Below are 22,450 nucleotides of genomic sequence, written 5' to 3'. Positions count from 1 at the left end.
CTTGTTCTAATTTTAGTAAGCTACATCACAGTGAGAATAAAAACAGCCTCTGCCATGCCAACATACTGACATGACGTCTAGGAGCTCCTACCTTACATCTCTCACCTCCTGCCCTCTTTCTTGTTTTGTTTTTGTTTTTTTTACTTCTTCTACTTCTACCGTATTTCTGTTGTTTTCTCTCTCGATCTTTCACCTCACAAGTCCACAGATACCAGATCAGGTCCCTGTGGACTCACGCACCACTGTGTCACCACTGATATTTAGCTATGGAAGCGTGTTTGTGTACCTATCGAAAAATTATCCTCACTGTTACACACTCACCAACACTGACCAATGAGCCAGCAGGCCACATGTTGGATGTCTACTTTTTCTGTTGCCTTAAATCAAGCTAATTTTTTCTTGTTAGGTAAGAGGGTAACTGCGTGTTTAGCTGGTGATGCTCAGCGCTGCCTCTGCAGGCTGAAGCAGGAACAGTTCACATTAAGTAAAGGGGTTTTAAAGCTATAACACTCATTAACATCTAGCTAGTTGTGGCATGAGACTCAATGAGAAGTCACTAAACCAGCCCTCCTCTCAGCTCCAGTGTCGTCTGAGTTATTATGAAATTGTTCATTTTGTGTCTGTTTCGGGTAGTTTTAGGTTGTTTTTTTTTTAGCGATTGTGCATCTTTATGTGGTTGTTTCCAGACAAGAATTATTATTAATTATTAGTAGCTTCAGAGGGTCTGGCCCCTGTTAACTGTTCCTGCAAGCGATTCTTTGAGTCCCGGTTGCTTAAAGTTCTAAAACTATTGCAGAACAGACACAGACAAGTCATGATCATCATTTGCACACACCAACACGCACACAATGTCCAGATGGGACCACCCAAGGGCATTCCAGGAAACGGCTGCAAATGGTGACTGATGCGGCAAAAGGTCTCGAGGACAGTTCACGTCTCTCTGTATAATTATGCATCATTGTATTTTTGCAAGGACATGGCAGTTATCCTGGCACTGACTTGACATGGACAAGGAGTACACAGCAGCTGCTGACCCAAGTGATTCCAAAATGGTGACCTGACCAGCTGGTTGGCCATCCCCTGCTGGTTGCTTGTGGTGGGAGCTGACAAGTTCGAGGGGGAAGGTAGAGGGGGTGTGAAGGAACAGATAAGTAACCAGTATGAGAGGCTTGATGCTTGATGCTGCAATTTTCTGTCAAACACATGTAATTGTTTAACCCATAAACCAACATCAGAGTGTAATATCACTTTACAACCAGAGATTACATCATTCAGAAATGAATTATTTGGCCGTGATGCACAGAAACTCTGTACTAGTGTGTTATAGCTGAAAAGTCTTTGTCCATTACAAGGAAAAAGCAAAATGGATGATGGAAAATGATAGAGGTTAGGGAACAAGGTCAAGAAAGTCAGGGGAGGAAGCGAGGAGAGAAACGAGAGGAGGCTTGGAAAGCGGAGGAGGTGCAGCCAAGCAAAAACTCCTGGGGTAATTAAGGATTTTGTGAAAGAGCAAATTAGGATGGAGGGATGAAAAGGAAGGAAACAGGGATGTAGAAGGAGGAGAGTTGAAAAGAAGATGGAAGCAGAGTGTTGGGGAGAAACATGCAGGTGGGAAATTAATGAATAAAAGAGAAGGCATGGTTGTTTGGTGAAGAAGAAGATATATGAAAAAAATCTGAATAAATGAGATCAGATAGGAGAGGATGAACAGAGGCCGAGATAGGAAGGTTGGAAATAAATATGGAGATGATTTCATAAAGAGAGGAAGAGGAGTCAGGAAAAGAAGGAAGACATTTGAAAGGTGCAAAGAAGGAAATCCTCTCTCCTCGTACATGCTAAAAGAAGCTGCCGCAACAAATTGACAGTCATTCAAACTGACACCTACAACAGAGATGAAACCATCTGAGCATGCATGACTGGACAAGAATAATCATCACACTTACTGATGTGGCTTTCAACATTTAGCCTGACTCCCAAGAGGGCCAACCTAATTAAATAAGAAGACGACTGTTGCAACGATACAAGAACGTATCTGTGATTGTGAGTAATCCAGATTTTAACAGATTAATTTGGCATAAATCAAATATATTCTATTGCTTTGGACGTGAGTGCATAGAAAAGTCTGGTTCAATATTGGATTTTTATTGTCAAAGAGTTTGAATAAAAGTTTTAAGAACCAGGGCTGTGCTTAAGTTTACAGATTTGTAAATGGGGTTTGATGATTGTCCTTCAGAACTGTAGGTTTTCAGCCACCCAAAACGAAGAACACGAGACTCCTATATTGTGCATATATTCATGATTTCCTGCTCAAAGTGGCAGGATAACCTTCAAAAGTGGCACACAAATCCCTCCATTATGCATATCGGTGCTAAATGAAACATTAAGCGGTGGGGATGTAGTTCTCCCAGCGCAGCCTTCAGGAGAGTTTGCTAAAAAGCAGCTTTTAAACACTTACCTGTTAAAAGCATCTCCCCCTTTCTCTGTCTCACACCTGAGCTCGCACACGCAGACGTGGACACACAGATGCTCTTTGAGGAGTAGCAAATCACGACCCCTCGCTGGATCATCTGTTAACTCTACTTCCACATTTATTAGCAGTCCCATAACTTCTGAACTCATACTATGTTTACAATTTAAAATTCTTTTAAGCTCTTTTAACCTGCATCTGAACAAAACAAAATGTAATGCTGTGGTTCTAACACTGTAACAGTATGTTAGTAGTCCATTTATTTACATCTGTCCAAATGCAGTGTTTTTTTACAAAAGTAAACTTAAAATATTCAAACTTCATTTTTATAATCTCAGTACTGAAATACTTGGCACCACAGCCAATTACAGCCTATAGGAAGGGAAGCCAGCTCACCCCTACATGTCATGGAGGGATTTGTCACCATAGCAGGAGGGTCTGTGTGACTCACAGGGTTTTGTCACAGAGGTACTGGCGTGCTAACGTCTTTGGCGCAGCCTGACAGTACCCTTGAAGTTGGAGAGAAGGTTAGCATTCGTCAAACGTCACATGGACGCTCATAATTGTGCTACTTACCGAGCTGATTCAGCTACCCACCCGCGGGTAGCAAGGACAGAGGAGGTGTGTGTGCATTTATTATCTGCTCTCTCTTAGGAGGGGGGCTGATCTAAAGGCCGTGGATGAAGTCTGCTTCACATCTGTTTGCACAACAGTGTGATGTCCACCATCTGGAAAAGTGATCCCTTCTTTGGCATCATGATTGATACTACAGACATCACAAACCAAACTTGATGGACTGTTGTGATGAACGTGAAATAACTTAATGAATATTAATTACTGTTGTAAAAATATTTGAAGCAGTAAGTTTTAAAGGACACGTCATGCGAACCAAGGGAAAAACATGGGCGCTTTGGAGCCTAAGTGTGTTGCCAATAAAATGCCTTTCCATCATGTTCCCACATTCAGCTTCATCACTTATTCATTTGGCTGTTTGTCAATATCAATCCAGAGGAAAATGTTATTTTCCATTTTTATTTTCAGTGCAAGTGCACTTCTTATTAACCTTTTGCTTTGCAGTTTTGCTAAGCATTCATTTCCTTTACAACACTCACACAATTGAGGTTCGCTCAGAACAACATCAATCATCATACTGCCGCTTGTATAGTGGCCACATGGGACCGTCAGCAGTTGAAGAGCCATGCTCATTGGGTCTTGAAGACAATTTATGAATTCCAGAAAGGGATGCAGCTCTAATATTGATTCACTTCTTGGTTACATTCTGAGATTTATTTTGAAGCTGTGAGAAAAAGAGCAACACTGTCTCTTTGTGGACACTCAGAAAACTGCACTGAGAACATTATAACGAGCGATGTGTAATCCCCTAGTCGCTCATCACAGGTTGGCCAGTCACAATATCAGCACTTAAAGATCTGTGAGCAGTTAAAAAGTATATATATCACCTCAAAGGAGGGATCATGAAACGTCCCTGAACACCGACACCAATTACAAAAGGGACATTCATGAGGAATGAGAAACCTAACCCTATCACATCCTATTATTATAGCCTATATATTTGTTTCTAGTGCCTCTAACACATATATTCCTAATCTATATTATCTCTTTCATCTCTTTATTATCTCTATGAACTACTTACATGAAATATAAAAAGTTTTGTAGTGGCCTATAAAGGTCTGGACCTGACTATTCTTTTTTCACATTGGTGATTTAGGTACTGGATAATCTTTAAGCGTAAAAAATAAAAAGAAATGGTCATGTAAAACTTGTTTGAAGAAGTTCTAAGCCTTTAACATAGACGTCAATTTCCTTTTATTTTGAAATGGCACATAGTGTAGTCCTTGAAATTCAGTTTATTTGCACAATTCTTTAATAAGTGCATCGTGTGTAAGCTCTAAAAGTACTGGAAATACTCATAAACTTAAAATAATATACACCAGAGTCTCAAATGTGCAGTCGATGGCTTTATGTATAGGTAGAATTACAAAAACAATTACACAAACAATACAAACAATATGCATGAGCTTATCTATCATAGTTAGATCACTTAAATAGGGAATAATAATATCCATAAATATATCTGCTGCAATTTCACAGTACAGGAAGCAGCCAGCATAAACATACATTACAGCAACAAAGGGCGACTTGTGCAGTAATACATTTCAGTGGTCTGGTCAGCAGAAGGCCAAACAGCAGAACCCAGAGCCACCTGAGCTTTCTAACCTCTTAGCTTTCATGTATTTATCTAAGTGTGCAAATAATTACAAGTGACAGGTTGAACTTTGGGCGGTGAATGTTTGGAAGGTCAAACGCGTGTTCGGTTTATTTATTGCAGGAGAACATGGTGAGAGTTAACGCTGGTTGAATCGCTCTTGCAGACTTGTTGTTTTTTCTGTGCTTCTCGCATCGTGCAATGTGTACAACCTCATCCGAGTCAGATAAACCCTGCTGCGTGTGTTAGTACGTGTACTTTCAGGTGGCAGAGCAGTGCAGGATAATGCACTGAGATTATAGGCTATGAGTTACAGTACTGGACCCAGAAGCAGTTTAATCTGAAACATTATCTTTTTTTCAGACAGTGGAAATGACAATAATGTGTTAGAAATTCTCCTTTCACCTAACACTGTATTTTAAGGTTTCTGGACATACTCTATTAACTCTGCACACGAGGATACCATCTGTGCTACTGTATGTGATAACCATGCCAACCCCCAACAGCGGGACTACAGCCAAGCAGAGGGAAATAAAGGCACAGAGGTGTATTGTATATCCAACACACTCTGGTGGCTGTTAAAGGACTCAAGCAGGTTGTATATAAGTTGACCGTGCAGGATATTTCCCTGCATTTAGTCACGTCTGCATTAAAAATATCAGTGGATGTGTAGTTGTTTAAAATTCTCCACATGGCACCTGGGGTTTATTTTCATGTACATAGAAATAAGTGAATTCAGTGAACTGATCCCAGTCAACAAGTTCTGTCAACTCCTACATAATCTTATAACTTCTGAGCTAGTTGGGCATCAACCACCTGCTGTTTGTCATATCACAGACAAATAAAATGATAGTGGAAAGAGACAAATAGTTCAGGTACAAAAACAGTGTTGATGGGAAGCTCAAGAAAATGTAAAACAAGACACAAAAGTGCTAAATTAAAGTATGATTGACATAAAATGAATGTCCAAGAATCATCAACAATCATCAACTTTCATCCATTGCATTGAATATGTTGAACGTGTTTATGCAACTCATTCTACTGCAGATGGTTTTATGCAGAGTGACCCTGTTTCCTGGAAATGACATATATAATGTACAGCTTATGTATAAGTTACTCATTAAATATAGGATTTCTATAAATTCAGACATACACGAGGAGCTATTTAATTATAACATTTGGCAAGTCACAAAAATGTTCATACTGAATATGTCAGTAAAATAAATAAACATAATTTCTAGGAGACAGGGTTTTGCATTCAGTGTGGGTTAAACCTGGTATGTCAGTAATAATGTCAGTCATGTAAAGAATAATATCATTTTATAGTAAATAAATTATGTGGCGCCGGAAAAGGGAAGCATTACTAACTTAAATATAAGTAAATGAATCTTTTGAATCTTACATACATACAGCTGAAGTACTGAACTAGCTTAATGCACTGAAGTGCAAGAGGTATTTTAATGTTGTATGTGGTTTAACTGCAGCTATCAGATATGCAATGTTTTTATACTGTGGAGTAAAAGTAGTTAAAAATCTAAATAAAGGTGCAGTACCTCAAATCTGTATAATACTCCATTAAATATACTGTTTCTCTGAAGAGCTGAAATCATGACATAACCCACTTTCCACACATGTATTACTAAGGGGAGCAACATTCACCAAATTCCACTAGAAAAGCCTTTTATATCTTGCTATGCTGGTGTAACCTGAAGTTTTATCTGATGTTTCTTACTGTTCGGGTTCTTGTCACCGAATTACTTGTGAGGTCAAGTGACTAACACACTGTCAATGTTTATAGAGTGGGGAGTGAGTTCCCAACTAGAGAAGGACCAACTAAATTTTAAAGAGGAAACAATATTTAAATCAGAAATTTTAAGGATTAACTAGTCAGCTTTCTGTTTGAACTTTCAAATCCCTGCAGTTACCTTCATTTCTAGTGTGTAATTTATGTACAGAAAGAAAGAAAGACAAAGAGTTTGTGACTTGTCACTGACTGATTAGAATGGAAGTGACCGTGAGGCCACTCTCTGACTCTCAGCTTAGATGTTTCTTCCCCCGTTGATGACGTTACCACCTGGAGGGGCGATGTGGATCGAGTCCAGAATGGGTCGCAGTATCTGGCCGAACGGTCTGGAGGTGAAAGGAAGAACTTTAACTTGATTCTGAAACTGAACATTTAAATCATATGCGGCCAAATCAACAGACAGTTTCTGTTTATGTTTTCAATCAGTGCCCAATTAAAGTTACAATATGCAACTTAATCAAAATCAAAATTAATTTACAGTACATGGTGCCAGTTCTAATCAGAGCAGTTCAATTATTTCTGCTTCATTAATACATTTTGCAAAGTCTACGTTTGCTGCCCGTTTTCTCTTAAATCTACTGGAGCTGAGTCACACTAAATTTGCACTCTCCCCCATGACTTGGCATGTGGCAGCTAAAAACAGATCAAAAACAGTTCAGCACTGTGTAACAAATTCAGCTGGTGCAACTAAAAACCTCCTCTGAGTGTTACTGCATCCACTGATCCACTGTTTAGACTCCACACAGACATATTGTGTGTGCTGATGAGCAGATACAAAGATTTTCAACAGGCAAAGAAAATACATTTGAAGTCTGGGGAAGTGAGTCACTTACGTGGAGAGAACTTCAGATGGAAGGTCGGTGATGTAGGAGGGGATGGTCCTGCCCGTCAGGAACTGAGCCACCTCGTTGGTGAAGGTGTTGCAGTTGTGCTCAAACAGACGATAGCGGTCACCTCTAAACCAAGAGGAAACGGAAGAGAGTGGATTCATCACATAACAGTTTGTTGCATCGGAGAATAGGGGCTAATATAGCGAAACAAATAATGTTGCAAAGAGGAAACAGTTGCCCAACCTGTATGTGCTTTCTCCCAGAGAAGAGAGGTAATCCATGAAGATCTCCTCAGACACTTCAGTCTCACCCAGCTCCACTACTGTATCTGGAGGACCAAGCATTGTGCCACCCTGACAAACACACACAAAGATATGAGCGCTATGGTAAACACTAACCAAATCTGGGATGCTAAAGTAGAAAAAAACTCACTGTCATAAAACAATTAAAAACATCAATACAATTGTATTTGCATTTTATTTATTTTTTGAGTTGTTCTTTTCATGTTTAAACCAAAATACTCTAAAACCAACAAATACTGGGTGATATAGCTTTTTCCTCTGTGCCATACAGCTCTATCCTTCACAAAAACTATTACATTAATAAAACAAACACTGCACACTCTGAGCACATGTATTACACAAATTCATATCTCACTGTTTTACACAATTACTATTGAAAAAGCATTTTAAAAAGTTAAACTTTATACTGCATTTGTGGAGCAGACAGGCAAGTCTGGGACACATTTATTTCTGGAAAAATGTCACAAGTCTTCTGAAAATGTTTGAAATTCAAAGTAGAGGTAATTTGGGAAGTTTAAAAAGCACACTTGATGACACAGGTCCCTGTAGTGTAACAGTGAGGTTGACGGCCTACATTTCTGTCATGCGCTTGCCTGATGAAAACTGTGTCACAGGAGTCGGCCCCCTTGTTACAGACTTACCGGTGAACAGCTGGAGATCCCCTCCCCTCCAAAGAAGAACTCGTCACCGTATGCCACTATAGCTGTGTGCCTGGAAAAAGCAACTAAATTACCACAGGGGTGACAGCCTACATCCTGGTTACAGCAACGTGGTGTTACCAAACATTTAGCCTCGCATCTGTGTCCAGTTACAGTTCTGTTAATTCCACGTCTACAGTGATGGGATCATTTGAATAAATACTATTCTTGGATATATCTACGCCTAATTAATGTGTAATGTGCTAGTCTGCAACAAAGTGTTATTTACTTTTGTGTAAGAAGTAAAAAGTGTCTTATTACACTTAAATTTGTGATTTTCTGCATTTCAATCAACAAAATCCAAAAAACAATCAACAACTAAATAAGGCATAAATAAACACACAAGTGGTAGCTGTTTGTACAGTGCTGTGTGTTTCAGAGAAGATTTCTTATATATCTTATCTCTTCTGGGATCAGAAATGGGTGACGGGCCTACACCTGATGACTCAGGAGATTTGACTTTTAGGTTAAAGGGCAGACAAGCTGTCAAAATAGCAGAAAGAGGATTCGTACCATATACCATCCAGTTGTTTTCCTGTAACAAAAAAGAAAAAAGTAGTGAGAGATACCATGTTATCTTCCATGTCACATCTTTAACTAACAAGTGGACCAGACTGATGTCAATAGGCATCAACACAACATAAATATGTCACGTTTTACAATAGATTTGACACATTTATTATAAAAAACAAGTAGGTGATGATGATTTAATGAAAGAGCAACACACTGCAGGGTAACAGGTTTGTTACAGCGCCTTTATAAAGGCATCTCCAGCCGGTATTTGTTATAATCACTGAGCTACCTATTTGTCATCAAGGCCAGGCTACATCGTATTTAGTATTAGTACTTACCTAACATGATGGGACTCAGGCTGCGAGCCATTCCTCTGGATAAATCATAAATGTACAGTTGTACATTGAATCGCGTAGTATTTTTATCCATAGTATAAACGTGTAAAATAGCTGTTTTGTTGATCTGTTTGCTGGTTAAAGCGAGGAGTGTTTTACAGCCCAGCTGACGGGGAGGTTTTACAACAATGATGTCATCACGTCGAAGGAAAACACTAAAATAGCACTTCCGCTACTGTTGAGTTCACAATAAAAGCTTTATCGAGAACCTTCTGCAATGCGCAGAACGCCATCTTGAGGGAAAAAAGTTTTATTTTGAAAGTACGTTGTATCTGTTCCGGTTTTACCTTCGCTTTCGCGGAATGACTTTACACAATTTGTGTAGAAGCAGTAAACTGGCATAAACAGCTGAAATGTTTTGCTTAGCTAATGTCGTTTTGTGCAAACATGTCGCTTTTTGCAGTTTTTTCATTTTGTGGAAGATTGATCATAAAGTTGTAATTCAAAAGTGGAACACAGGTGCGCATAGGTGTAATAATAATATGTTGACCGCTGGAGGCCGCTGAACACATAATCACACACTGATCTGATGGCTGGTTTGATTTACAGTATGCTTCTAAAAATCCTGAGGAATGGTCCACATTAAGGAACGGAAAGTGGTGGTAATTTACCTAATAAGAACCCAATAGAAATAGCAATTGAAAAAGCATGAATGTAGAATGTTTTATTTCATTTTTAATATTTTTAGAAAGCTGAAAAATCACTTTCAGGTATGGATTTCGTCTAGTGAGAGATACCATGTTAAACTCATCTGTGCATTTGTGCACAGATGAGTTTAATTAATCAACAATAACAATAATACTGAGTAGCACTGAATTATACATAGACATATTGCCTATAAGGTAAATGAGAATATCCTAGAGAGAAGTGGAGTTTAATGTTTTTACAACTAAGATGATTCAACATTAATATATAATCATTTTCATCACAATTATGGATGATATATCGCCATCGTTAAAAACAATGTGAAAGATGTTTTTCATTATTTATACATGAACGTTTATTATGGGAACTCGCCTACAGTTCCCTCCAGAACCGGAGGTGGCGGTAATTCGCCGGAAAGCCGTTCAGCAACCGCCAATGAACCACAGAAGAAGAGGAGGAGCCTCCAGCCCAAACAGACAGTGGAGCAGCTGAGATCGACCAGAAATGGCTGCCACCGGAGTTCTTCCCTTCATCAGGGGGGTAGACCTCAGTGGAAACGACTTCAAAGTAAGGATTTTAAGCAACAGTCGTTGAGCTTGTACCCTTAGCTGTTTAGCAACTTATGCGATTAGCTAGCCCGCTAATTCTGGGTTAAAGTGTGAGCTCGCTAAAACTCTGAGCTTAGCTTGTTAGCATTGGGCGTTAGCTAGCCAGTTGTCAGTTAGTTGACGTGAACAAAGTAGAGTCCGCCTGGTTTTACTCAGAAGCGCCATTTCTTTCGGTTAATATATTTACGTTAAGTGAAATGTGTTTGTTAACTGTATATCTGTAACTGTTTAGCTTGTTCTGGGCAGTTCGAGATAATGTTGCTTTTCGTTAGCGAGCTCATTTAGCTAGCTACACAGTTGGCTAATTCTCGTCAGGGCTGGAAGCCCGAGCAGCGCGTCAGGACATACCAGCCTTATCACATTTGCACTGGATAATACTGTCGCCAAAAATAATTTTGATTAACTTTAGAGTTTGTTTAATGGCTGCAGCCAGTCTGTGTCGTTATACTTTCACGTTTAGACAGAGTTGGCGAGCATAGTTTTGGAGAGAGACAGTCAGTCACACTGCAGTGACAGCTGGGATCACCTGGCATGAACTGACAGAGCTATTTGTGTGCTTAACACAAGCTGCCATGTCACTATGAAAGTAGTACAAATACCCTGGAGAAATAACTTGTCTATTAGTCAGACAAAATCACATCAGATCTATTTCAAGCCAGTATGGGATGACATCATTTCCTCTGCTAAAATGTGCCCTTGATCAAATAGCTCAGAACAAACTCTGTTTAGGTTTCTTACCTAGACTGTAAATGAGGATGTTGCCATTTGCACATGTAACTGATTTATATTCGACTGAAGTTACTTAGTTATAAACTGTTATATACAAATAGTAGCAATGTTAACTTTTATTGTTGCCTATAGATACATGTATTCTTCTTCTTCTTTTTAACATTTGTTAACAATATATAAATCACATCATACCCATGCCCTGTAGTAAACATGTCAACATGTATTAAGGTTACTTAAGCACTAGCATATTCTGTACACATTGTAGATTTGGGATATTTTGGTAATATGTGTAAGCTAGACAGTGTCAGCTAGATTTTATTTGCACTCCTCTTCACAAGTTGGCACAAAAAAGAAAATCAGGATGGTAAATGATGTTGTTATCATTATTGTCAAGTGTCATTGATGTATCTCTCCCACCTCTGTCTCTGTCTGTAAAGGGGGGGTACTTCCCAGAGCATGTCAAGAGTATGAGCAGCCTGCGATGGCTGAAGCTCAACAGGACAGGACTGTGTTATCTCCCAGAGGAGCTGGCCTCGTTGCAGAAGCTGGTGAGACATTTAGGCATATTAGTTAATTATTGGCTAGATTTATTCATCATAGCTGTGTCTTATTCTCTGTTTACTGTGTGCATATCAACAATAAATGAGTTTCAGGTAAAATGACTATAATGGCACTGATTTTACTAGATAAATGTTACCTAATCCAGCTTATGTCACTACATTGTTGATAGCAGCATTGAGTCAGTATGCCAGTTTTAATCTTTAAATGAGCGGGTAACAGAGGAGATCATTGATGCATTCTACCGCTGAGTCCTCACCTGACTAAAAGCAAGCAGCATTGCTTTAATTGCCAACTCCTCTCAGAAGATTATCTAATCTAAACCTCAAAAGCAGTGATCAGCAGGTTAAAGGGATGAGATAATCTTTACTATTCTATGCTTAAATTCAGCAGTTGTAGATAAAGAAGATTAGTCTTTTATCATGGCTGGAATTCACATGGGTTTGTTTTTAGTAACATCCTAAGATTTTCTTTTCCTGTTTGCAGTTGGACATTTCTATTTGGAGACAACTAGAAATTGGTTGAAGTTGTTGGGTATATTCATGAGGCTTTACACTGTGTATGTGTAAACACAATCTCTGTGTAAACATAACCTTTCTTTTTCTTCTTAGGAGCATATTTCAGTGAGTCACAACAGCCTGAGCACCCTACATGGAGAACTGTGCAGTTTACCAAACCTACGGGTAACTGACACCCACACATGCATAAGAAAATACACATTAAGCTCAAGAAGATTTGCTTTAATAATATATTTTAACCATAAGTAACATTTGTTCTAATTGTTAATTATTGTTTAGATCACTGTTGTGTTTTCACAAGTTAACATGGGCAAATCCATCACAGTCTGCTTCTACGGGTGGATTGCAGTTTCAAAGGGTTTTATTTTGTGTGCAGGCATTGGTAGCCAGAGCAAACAACCTGAAAAACTCTGGAGTCCCAGATGACATCTTCCAGCTTGATGACCTTTCTGTGCTGGTATAATATCACACTATCTCTTCTTGTCTGCTTTTCATATCCATATATAAATATGGATATAATATATATATCCATATACATATCCATACACTACTGCCCTAAAAATGCATATTGCTTGCACCCAGTAAAACATATTCAGTATATTTAATCTGCATTTCTCCCTCTTTTTAATATAGGACCTGAGCTACAATCAGCTGACAGAAATCCCTAGAGACCTTGAGAACAGCAGGAACATGCTTGTGCTGAATCTGAGTCACAACAGCATTGATTCCATCCCCAACCAGCTGTTCATCAACCTGACAGATCTGCTGTATCTGGACCTGAGCGACAACAAGTTAGACAGTTTGCCACCACAGATGAGACGCCTGGTGCACCTACAGACTCTGACACTGAACAATAACCCACTGATGCATGCCCAGTTGCGGTAAAAAAACCTACCCCTGATATCACGCCTTTACCCAACAAGCTTACATTTTTAAGTACTTCGTAAATTGAATTGAAAGACATTGATTTATTTGCTGTCTGCTAACTGTTTTTGTGTGCGTGTCTGAGCAGCCAGCTGCCAGCCATGGTGGCATTACAGACGCTCCACCTGAGAAACACCCAGAGGACCCAGAGCAACATGCCCACGAGCCTTGAAGGACTCACACATTTAGCAGGTAAACTCCTTTTTATTAAATTTGTCACAAATGTGCCCCTTTGTACTCTCTGTCTTCCAGCCTCTTATTTCCAATGTGTTTTCTCCTCCTTTAACTAGATGTTGACCTGTCATGTAACGACCTGACTCGGGTGCCAGAGTGCCTCTATTCACTGGGCAGTTTGAAAAGACTCAACCTGAGCAGTAATCAGATCTCTGAACTCTCTCTCTGCATTGACCAGTGGACCCAGCTGGAGACGCTCAACCTGAGCCGAAACCAGCTCACCTCACTGCCTGTAAGGACTGTAACCTTTACACAGCACTGTTCATAAACAGCTGTTTTCTTATTACCAGTGCTGAGGAAGTTCAGTATTTGGAGTTGTTGCAACATTAAAACCTCAAGCATTCTAATAGGTGATTATTTCAAAACACGATCAACTAAAATCAGCCAGTATCTACTGTAAATTATAAAGACGCAGTAAATATGTGAATTTGTGTGAAGCAGCTGTTTACAGATCACATTGGTTTCCTGTTTCTTAAGGTAAATGACTTTTTAGCTGGAATCTGAATTGTTAATCAAGTAATTTCTCTGTCTTCCACCAGTCTGCCATCTGTAAACTGTCCAAACTGAAGAAGCTGTATGTAAACTCTAACAAACTGGACTTTGACGGCGTTCCACCTGGCATAGGCAAACTGTCCAGTCTCACTGAGTTCATGGCTGCTAACAACAACCTGGAACTCATCCCTGAGGGACTCTGCAGGTGAGCCTAACATGTTGATTGCTTTCATCGATCACCTACATACTGTAACCATGGTTTACACTGTGTTGATTTGCTGGGCTGTGGATATTTAAATGATGTGAGCAAGATTAAACTTGAAGTAAAGCTAAAGTTAAAAGTCAACAAAAGTTGAGTTATTCTTTCAAAACAGCTGTAACTGGCAAAGCAACACACAGTGCTGACAAATAACATATTTTTAGGTATTGTTCACATGGGTCCTAAATTTGTTGAGTTGAGTTGAGTTGATGATCACAGATTCTCTCTACATGACACATGTTTTCACCACAGAAGAATGACATACTGCAAATGCAGAAAAATATATGTGGTTTTGTGTTTTTCCTCTAGGTGTGGCAAGCTGAAGAAGCTAGTGCTGAATAAAAACCGCCTGGTGACGCTGCCTGAAGCCATCCACTTCTTGACAGACTTAGAGGTACAATACAAACTGTACTAAAAATAATTAATATAGTACTGGACTTTACAAATGCCACACTGACATTAGGTAAGTGACTGATAATGTAGCTTCAAGTGTTTTGTGACATGTCAAGATGAAGGAAGAGAAGTGGGTTCTAAACTCATTCATCCTCACTTTTTAGTAAAACCGTAAGGACATATACAAAGATACAAGACAGAATAAACATAAGATACCAAAGAGTAAATAAACAGCTTTGGAAATGCAGTATTAAGCAACAAAGATTTCTGCCAGCAAATTCGAATTATTGTACCTGTTTATAGGTGCTTGATGTGCGTGAGAACCCCAACCTGGTGATGCCTCCTAAACCGGTTGACCGAGCTGCAGAGTGGTACAACATCGACTTCTCTCTACAGAACCAGCTCCGGCTGGCCGGGGCCTCACCTGCAACTGTAGCTGCTGCTGGAGGAGGTGTGTGTGTGTGTGCACCTGCACATGACTGTTGAAATGTGTTTGTGCCTTGTGTTCTACTCTAAGTAGCAAGTTGTGCATTTTCTAGAAGCTCAAATCTGTATCTGTGTGTATGCGTGTAGGAGCCAGTCCCCGAGATCATCTGGCAAGGAAGATGAGGCTAAGGAGGCGAAAGGACTGTTCCCAGGACGATCAGGCAAAGCAGGTGCTGAAGGGCATGAGTGACGTCGCACAGGAGAAGAAAAACATGGAGGTAAGGAGTAAAGAAAATTATTGATTGGTTTAAAAAATGTCTTTATTTACCTTGGAAAAGATTTAAGAAATTTTCAGAAGGACAGTCAACACAATGTGTTTTATTTACATTTTAGGAGAATGGGGACTTAAAATATGGAGATTTAAAGATCCGACGCTGGGACAAGAGTCTAGAGAAGCCTCAACTGGACTACTCTGAGTTTTTCATAGAGGATGTGGGGCAGGTAATTTGTGACTCTGTGTGTGTTAACTCTCTTTTCTTAACTACAACCATTTGAAGCATCTTTGAGCACTGAAATCTTTAATAAATCAGTCATATCAATCTGAATCTACATAGTAGATTTTACAGTTTCTTGGAAGTGATTATAAATTCATTAAACATCTCTCTCTTACATCTCATGCCTACAGGTTCCAGGTGTAGCAGTATGGCAGATAGAGAACTTTGTTCCCGTGCAGGTAGACGAAACCTTCCATGGGAAGTTCTATGAGGCCGACTGCTACATCATCCTCAAGGTGCCAGCACTTAAAATTTACATCACACAAACTGGATTCTGCAAAATAGATTAATATTGGTAACTGCTTGTTCCCTCCATCCCTCTCATCAGTCTCACATTTTTCTTTTTTGGAATTGCAGACCCTCCTGGATGATAATGGAGCATTAACTTGGCAAATCTACTACTGGATTGGCCAGGAGGCCACGCTGGACAAGAAGGCTGGTTCAGCCATTCATGCTGTCAACCTGCGTAACTTCCTCGGAGCAGAGTGTAGGACGATAAGGGAAGAGATGGGAGATGAGAGCGAGGAGTTCAGCGCTGTACGTATAAACATTAGGGTTCATACAGAGATATACAATCCAATATGTGTTTTAAAAGCATACAGTTTATAGGAACCACTTTTATTTTCATGAATGCAGGTTTTCAACAATGAAATCTCCTACATTGAGGGAGGAACAGCCAGTGGATTTTACACAGTGGAGGACACAAACTATCCTGCCAGGTAGAAAGAAGCAACCTTTATATTATGCGTTTTAAATGTCAAATATTTTATCCATCTTTGTTTTGATCGTGTTAACAACTTGATAGATATGTCTATTTTTTTGTTTTTTATTATTTATTACATTTTAATATTTTTGTACTTTGTCAGGTTGTACAGAGTTTATGGCAAGAAAAACATCAGACTGGAGTCTGTACCTGTGAAAGCCTGCTCCCTCGACCCTCGGTGACTCTCGCACACCCTTCCTAAACTGCAGAAACATGACATGATTCGTTTCTAACATCATACAACAAACACATTCTGTCTTTTTAATGCTTTTGTATCCCTGTTTTATCTGTGATGTAATCACTGCATTAGTTGTAGACTGGTGACTCATTTTTGCCTGAATTTGTCCACTTTGTCACATTCAATGTGGAGCATTGTGTTCGTAACATCCTGTCTTTATATTTTTGGCAGCTACGTCTTCCTGTTGGACACAGGACTGGAAATCTTTATCTGGAGAGGAGCCAACGCTACGCTTAGCGGCACCACGAAGGCCAGGTAACAAATCAAGTGTTAACACAAACACAAACTGATGCCCAAGTTGATTTCCATGTTAGGGATACAACTAAACAACCCGTAGATGAAGTAATCAGAAGCTGCGTGTGTGTGTATGTGTATTGTTGTCATCCTCCAGGTTATTTGCAGAAAAGATAAACAAGAATGAGCGCAAAGGTAAGGCAGAGATTACAACGCTCGCTCAAAACCAGGAGCCTCCAGGGTTCTGGGAGGTACTGGGAGGGCAACCAGAGGAGATCAAGAAGCACGTACCAGATGACTTCTCTCCCATCAGACCCAAACTATACAAGGTAAATACATCGCTGCTCTCTGACTTCATCATGTGATTGCTGCTTGTTGCAGACTATGCTGTACAAATTGGTTCATGTTGTAGGTGCTGTGTAGGACAATGTTAAGTTTTGCTAGAAGTTAGATAGTAAGTACTCAGATTTTTGCAATCATGATCATAAACACTGTGAAAAGACGCCAAATAAAGGCTGACAGACGTGGACAGATAATGATAAACAGAACATAGTAATCCATTACTGTTTTGTCTGTTGGTCATTGTTCTGTAGGTGGGTTTGGGTCTGGGTTACCTGGAGCTGCCTCAGATCAACTACAAGCTGTCAGTGGAGCACAAAGACCACAAGGTCAAACTGGACACCTTGCCAGAGCTGAGACTGGTATGTTTACCTGCTGGATCATAATTTAAAGGCAGTAATATCTTTCTCCCTCCTTCTTTTTCTTGCACTGCCCCATTTCCTACTTCACTTCTTATTTCACCTCATCCTCTTTATTATCTCTCCACAGTTGCAGTCTCTGCTGGACACAAAGTGTGTCTACATCCTGGACTGCTGGTCCGATGTATTCATCTGGATTGGGAGGAAGTCTCCACGTCTTGTTCGAGCTGCTGCCTTAAAACTGGGTCAAGAGATCTGCTCCATGCTGCACCGGCCCAAACATGCCTGTGTCACCCGCAACCTGGAGGGCACCGAGTGTCAGGTATCAGATCCAATTACTGCAGGATGTATCAACAGCAGGCGTTTTATAACATTACAGGTTTGGATTGTTTTATAAAGTTTAACTTAAATTATACAGACATATTAATGTCTGTTTTTTCATCCTCTTCTTCAGGTGTTTAAGTCCAAGTTTAAGAACTGGGATGATGTGTTGAAGGTCGACTACACCAGAGCAGCTGAGACTGTACAGCAGACTGACAACCTGCAGGGCAAGGTCAGTGATATGCACGTTTGTCTGTCTGTGTAACAGAAAACAGCCTAAATGTTGATGCTTTGATAACAAGCTACCAGTCAGATGCTATTAATAAACTGAAATAGGTCAAGTGGCTCCCACAGTATGGACTCATTCCTAAAATAATTCAATTCATTTTTATTGGTATAGCGCCAAATCACAACAGAAGTCATCTTACAGGCACTTTACAGTGTTTAAGAGCTTACAAAATATAGCTGTAGACAGAATTATATATATATATATATATACAATTCAAAGACTACCACAGGCAGGATTTTTAGTGCAAAACCAGAAATGTCAGATGTTAGCGTGTCGTATGTGTGTGTAGCCGCTTGTGCCTGGTTATCACAGCATCTGTTTATTTCTGCTGCAGGTCAAGAAGGATGCAGAGCAGAGAGACCAGATGAAGGCCGACCTCACAGCTCTGTTCCTCCCCAGGCAGCCAGCCATGCCTCTCACTGAGGTAACAACACACAGTTCATCATTTCCTGTAAAGCACACACTAATAAAATCACCATCTTCCATCACAACTTGCATAGTGTTTATCATGTTTAGCTGTTGCTAGTTTCAGCTTAGTATTCACTGAGCATTTAACAAATTGAGCACTTAACTAAATGTAAATGTAATTGTCCAGGCTGAATCACTGATGGAAGAGTGGAACGAGGACCTGGATGGCATGGAGGGATTTGTGTTGGAAGGAAAAAAGTTTGCTCGCTTGCCAGAGGAGGAGTTTGGGCACTTCTATACCCAGGACTGCTATGTTTTCCTGTGCAGGTACGTGTGTGAGTGTGAGAGAGCTCTGACAAAAGGCTTTAGGCGAATCCTCGTAATTTCAAATTCACTATTTGAAATTAATAGAACCACTGATTGTGCTTCCTCAGATACTGGGTGCCTGTGGAATATGAGGATGACGAGGAGAAGGAAAAGAAGAAGGGCGAAGGCGATGGAGGAGAAGAGGATGAGGACAAACAGCCGGAGGAGGACTTCCAATGTGTGGTGTACTTCTGGCAGGGCAGGCAGGCCTCCAACATGGGCTGGCTCACCTTCACCTTCTCCCTGCAGAAGAAGTTTGAAAGTCTTTTCCCTGGAAAACTGAAGGCATGTGGACATTTTAAATTGTTTTATTTTAGAATCTATTGGTAGAAGAGATGGTTTGTGTTTTTTGTTGTGGTGTTTTTACAGTCATGTGCTGAACTGACACTTGTCGTGTGTCTTGCTGTTTAGGTGGTGCGTATGACCCAGCAGCAAGAGAACCTCAAGTTCCTCTCCCATTTCAAGAGGAAGTTCATCATCCACAAAGGGAAGAGGAAGCAGAACACAGACTCTGCTCAGCCCTCTCTTTACCATATACGCACTAATGGCAGCGCACTTTGCACCAGGTTCATATGTCACCTACACCAGCAACTTGTCAATATTCTTTTTAAAATCGCCAAGTTGTCTAGAGCTTTTTAAACATTTGTCATCTCCCTCCCTCTCAGGACCATCCAGATTGGTACAGATTCAAGTAATCTCAACTCAGAGTTCTGCTTCATACTCAAGGTTGGAATAGTTTGAATATCTGAAGTTCTAAACATCTTTTTTATCCCAGCAGAGATTTACTCTGACTAACTCACCCAATGTTCTGCAGGTACCATTTGAGAGTACAGACAATCAGGGCATTGTTTACACCTGGGTGGGCAGAGCTGCAGACCCTGATGAAGCCAAACTGGCCGAAGACGTAATGAACAGTATGTTTGATGACACGTACAGCAAACAGGTAAGCTTCCATACATGTGTGCCTTTGTAGGGATGTGATATTTGTATTTTTGTGAAGAGAAACCAGAACTTTGAAATAACTTATTTCATACATACATCAATGGGACTACGTTTCCCATAAGCCCTTGGGCTCAAGTCAGGGTTGTGGACTGTTCAGGGATGTTCCTGGAGTAAAAGCAGGACTAAGAGGCCTGAATTCTGTAGACAGAGAAAGCAGTAGCATGGTAAAATTATTGCTGAAGACTGAACTTGAACACCCTTCAACCATCTGACTATGTTTAGCATTGTGCACCCACAACTCTGACCACTTCCCTCTTTGTAAAGCATGAACTGTAAATAACATGTACATAAATTCTTTCTGCATGTGTACTTCAAAGTATATTTTTGTCAACTAATGAATCATTTGTCTCTTAGGTAATTAATGAAGGGGAGGAGCCAGAGAACTTCTTCTGGGTGGGGATTGGTTCTCAGAAGCCTTACGATGAAGATGCCGATTATCTGAAACACGCTCGTCTCTTCAGGTCAGTGAGCGCTAATTACAGTATTTGATAAAAAGGCCATTACACAAGAGGATTAAATTCTCTGAATTCTGATCCTCTTCTGTAGTAAACAGTGTTTCATCCTTTATAATCGAACCGCACACACACACACACTTCTCTGTGATCTCTTCTCATCATCACTTGTCTCCATCTCCCTTCCTCAGGTGTTCAAACGAGAAGGGTTATTTTTCTGTTTCGGAGAAATGCTCAGACTTCTGTCAAGACGACTTGGCTGATGATGACATCATGTTGCTGGACAACGGAAAAGAGGTAACGAGAATGGATACGTGGATTAGTTTGACTTCCTACAGTGGAATCAGATCTCATCATTTGTTTTATACAATAATTGATTTTCCCCTTTTGTTTTCTCTCAGGTGTACATGTGGGTCGGCACTCAGACCAGCCAGGTGGAGATCAAACTTAGTCTCAAAGCCTGCCAGGTGGGACACAAACTGCACTTTGTTGCCACAGTCTGTGTTTATATATCCAAATCCTGCTAATGCCTCCCCTCTCCTCCTCTTTCGCTCCAGGTTTACATTCAGCACATGCGCTCTAAGGATGCCGAACACCCAAGGAAGCTGCGACTGGTGCGAAAGGGAAACGAGCCACACTGCTTCACACGCTGCTTCCACGCCTGGGGAGATTTCAAAACTCCCCCCTCATAGACAAACACCCTCCATCACCAACGTACATGCAAATCAGTTCGCTGCCGTATCATTTTCTACCAACAAGAGGACAATCCCCATGCCTAACGGAGCTTTATCTGAGCTCTGACTCCCATCCATCCTGCTCAGCGCTGCTCTTCTTCAGCTTCTTGGCCGACAGGTTAGTCTACTCACAAAGACCTGAAAAGGAATTTGGACAGATGTGAGATTAGCACAGTTCTTCTGGTCAAGAGGCTCTGGGTGAAAGAGATAAATAAATAAATGTAACTTTTCTCCAAAAGCTTTTTTGTTGTTGAATGAAGAGAAATATGTTTTGAGATGAAATAATTGAGGTGTACAGTGGCTTTATAAAAAAATCCAAAGGGAGCTCCATTCACTAACATATCTGTTTGGCTGCTTTCTGTGGCTTATGCTGCATGGGTAATAGTTCCCAGTGGAGGAGTCGTACTACGCTTCTCCATGTTTAGTGCCATTTTGTGCAGCTCATTTGAAGCAGTTTAGGGCAGAATTTATTACAGTCCCTCCCCCAAAATCACAGAGGGACTGAACTGAAAACAGCACTAATAGTTTTTCTGAGGAATGTTAGTTCAGATCTATATTTTTCTGTTGTGGACTCTACATTTTGTGTGTTTTTCCCCATGCGCCTTTACCGAAATGGGGTCTTTCACCTCCTCTAACTTATGAATTGAAAACGTTTTTGACATTTTTCAGTCTAACATATGATTCTCATGTCAAGGTGCTGGGGACTGTAAGTTCATTAGTTTATTTGGCCAAAGAAATCTGGGAAGATCTGAGACGTTACAGACGTTTGTTTTATGTTTAAGGACGGACATTTAAATGTGCAATCACCAGAGCCCAGGAGTTGGTGAAGCTTCATAAGAATACTGTATTCTAAATTACAGGCTACATTCAACTTGTCATATTTTGTTTTATTTTGTTGTTTAAATTTTTTTTCTGGAGCTGAAGAGTTTCTTTCAAACTTTACATCATTTTTGAAAAAGTAAATGCATTATGCTTAAAGTACAGATATCGGGTTAGTTGGACATCGGCCTTAGCATGCTTTCTTTTTTAAATGTGATTATTTTGGAAGAATATTCTTAATTGCACAATTTAATCTCTTGCACCACATCCAAGATATATCATAATAAATGTAGTGACTTCTGGTTTCACTGATCAGTGGTTAACTAAGCAAGATATCCATGTATGTCCAAATGCCTGCGACGTCCAGCATTTAGTTTCTCTTTATTCTGTTTTGTGGGGAGAATCGTATGCCTGTTGGTGTGTTTGAGTCCTACACGCATTTGTGTGTCTATGAATATGTGCACATGCTCCAAATGCCACCTGCAGATGCTTTATTTATGTATTTTATATCAAAATAAAACCTCACATCTGGATTTCTGTCTGATTATTT

General features: G+C 40.1%; 2 protein-coding genes across 2 annotated transcripts; one reads left to right on the top strand and one right to left on the bottom strand.

The window, feature by feature from the left end:
* Positions 1 to 4,433: 4,433 nt before the first annotated feature.
* LOC113162889 (desumoylating isopeptidase 1-like) lies at positions 4,434 to 9,361 on the bottom strand. Its single transcript, XM_026361138.1, has 6 exons — positions 9,180 to 9,361; positions 8,842 to 8,863; positions 8,272 to 8,341; positions 7,572 to 7,681; positions 7,332 to 7,454; positions 4,434 to 6,824 (listed from the first exon to the last, which is right to left on the bottom strand). The coding sequence occupies exons 1-6, from the start codon at positions 9,268 to 9,270 to the stop codon at positions 6,734 to 6,736; spliced, it is 507 nt and encodes a 168-aa protein (XP_026216923.1). The 5' UTR covers positions 9,271 to 9,361; the 3' UTR covers positions 4,434 to 6,733.
* A 963-nt stretch (positions 9,362 to 10,324) lies between these two features.
* Positions 10,325 to 22,433, top strand: flii (FLII actin remodeling protein). The gene is made up of 31 exons (XM_026354741.1): positions 10,325 to 10,448; positions 11,656 to 11,766; positions 12,388 to 12,459; positions 12,671 to 12,751; positions 12,928 to 13,175; positions 13,307 to 13,410; positions 13,509 to 13,684; positions 13,992 to 14,149; positions 14,513 to 14,597; positions 14,900 to 15,047; positions 15,170 to 15,300; positions 15,416 to 15,523; positions 15,708 to 15,812; positions 15,934 to 16,113; positions 16,213 to 16,295; positions 16,443 to 16,517; positions 16,749 to 16,832; positions 16,969 to 17,140; positions 17,405 to 17,512; positions 17,640 to 17,831; positions 17,964 to 18,062; positions 18,454 to 18,543; positions 18,715 to 18,854; positions 18,962 to 19,178; positions 19,305 to 19,459; positions 19,559 to 19,619; positions 19,708 to 19,836; positions 20,250 to 20,356; positions 20,539 to 20,644; positions 20,749 to 20,814; positions 20,905 to 22,433. Exons 1-31 carry the CDS (start codon positions 10,386 to 10,388, stop codon positions 21,037 to 21,039), a joined length of 3,789 nt encoding a protein of 1,262 aa, XP_026210526.1. The 5' UTR covers positions 10,325 to 10,385; the 3' UTR covers positions 21,040 to 22,433.
* Positions 22,434 to 22,450: the final 17 nt, after the last annotated feature.

The sequence above is a fragment of the Anabas testudineus genome, chromosome 8 (genome assembly GCF_900324465.2).
Source record: "Anabas testudineus chromosome 8, fAnaTes1.2, whole genome shotgun sequence".
Taxonomy (NCBI): Eukaryota; Metazoa; Chordata; class Actinopteri; order Anabantiformes; family Anabantidae; genus Anabas; species Anabas testudineus.
This window is presented reverse-complemented; position numbering and strand designations above follow the sequence as displayed.

Excerpts from the sequence above, each read along its gene's own strand:
- LOC113162889 (XM_026361138.1), bottom strand. The coding sequence starts at position 9,270 with ATGGATAAAAATACTACGCGATTCAATGTACAACTGTACATTTATGAT. Across the intron at positions 7,682-8,271 it reads GGATCTCCAGCTGTTCACCG|GGTGGCACAATGCTTGGTCC; the intron begins GTAAGTCTGTAA and ends TGTGTTTGTCAG. Across the intron at positions 7,455-7,571 it reads CTGGGAGAAAGCACATACAG|AGGTGACCGCTATCGTCTGT; the intron begins GTTGGGCAACTG and ends CTCTTGGTTTAG.
- flii (XM_026354741.1), top strand. The coding sequence starts at position 10,386 with ATGGCTGCCACCGGAGTTCTTCCCTTCATCAGGGGGGTAGACCTCAGT. Across the intron at positions 17,832-17,963 it reads TGGAGGGCACCGAGTGTCAG|GTGTTTAAGTCCAAGTTTAA; the intron begins GTATCAGATCCA and ends CCTCTTCTTCAG. Across the intron at positions 19,620-19,707 it reads AGTTCTGCTTCATACTCAAG|GTACCATTTGAGAGTACAGA; the intron begins GTTGGAATAGTT and ends AATGTTCTGCAG.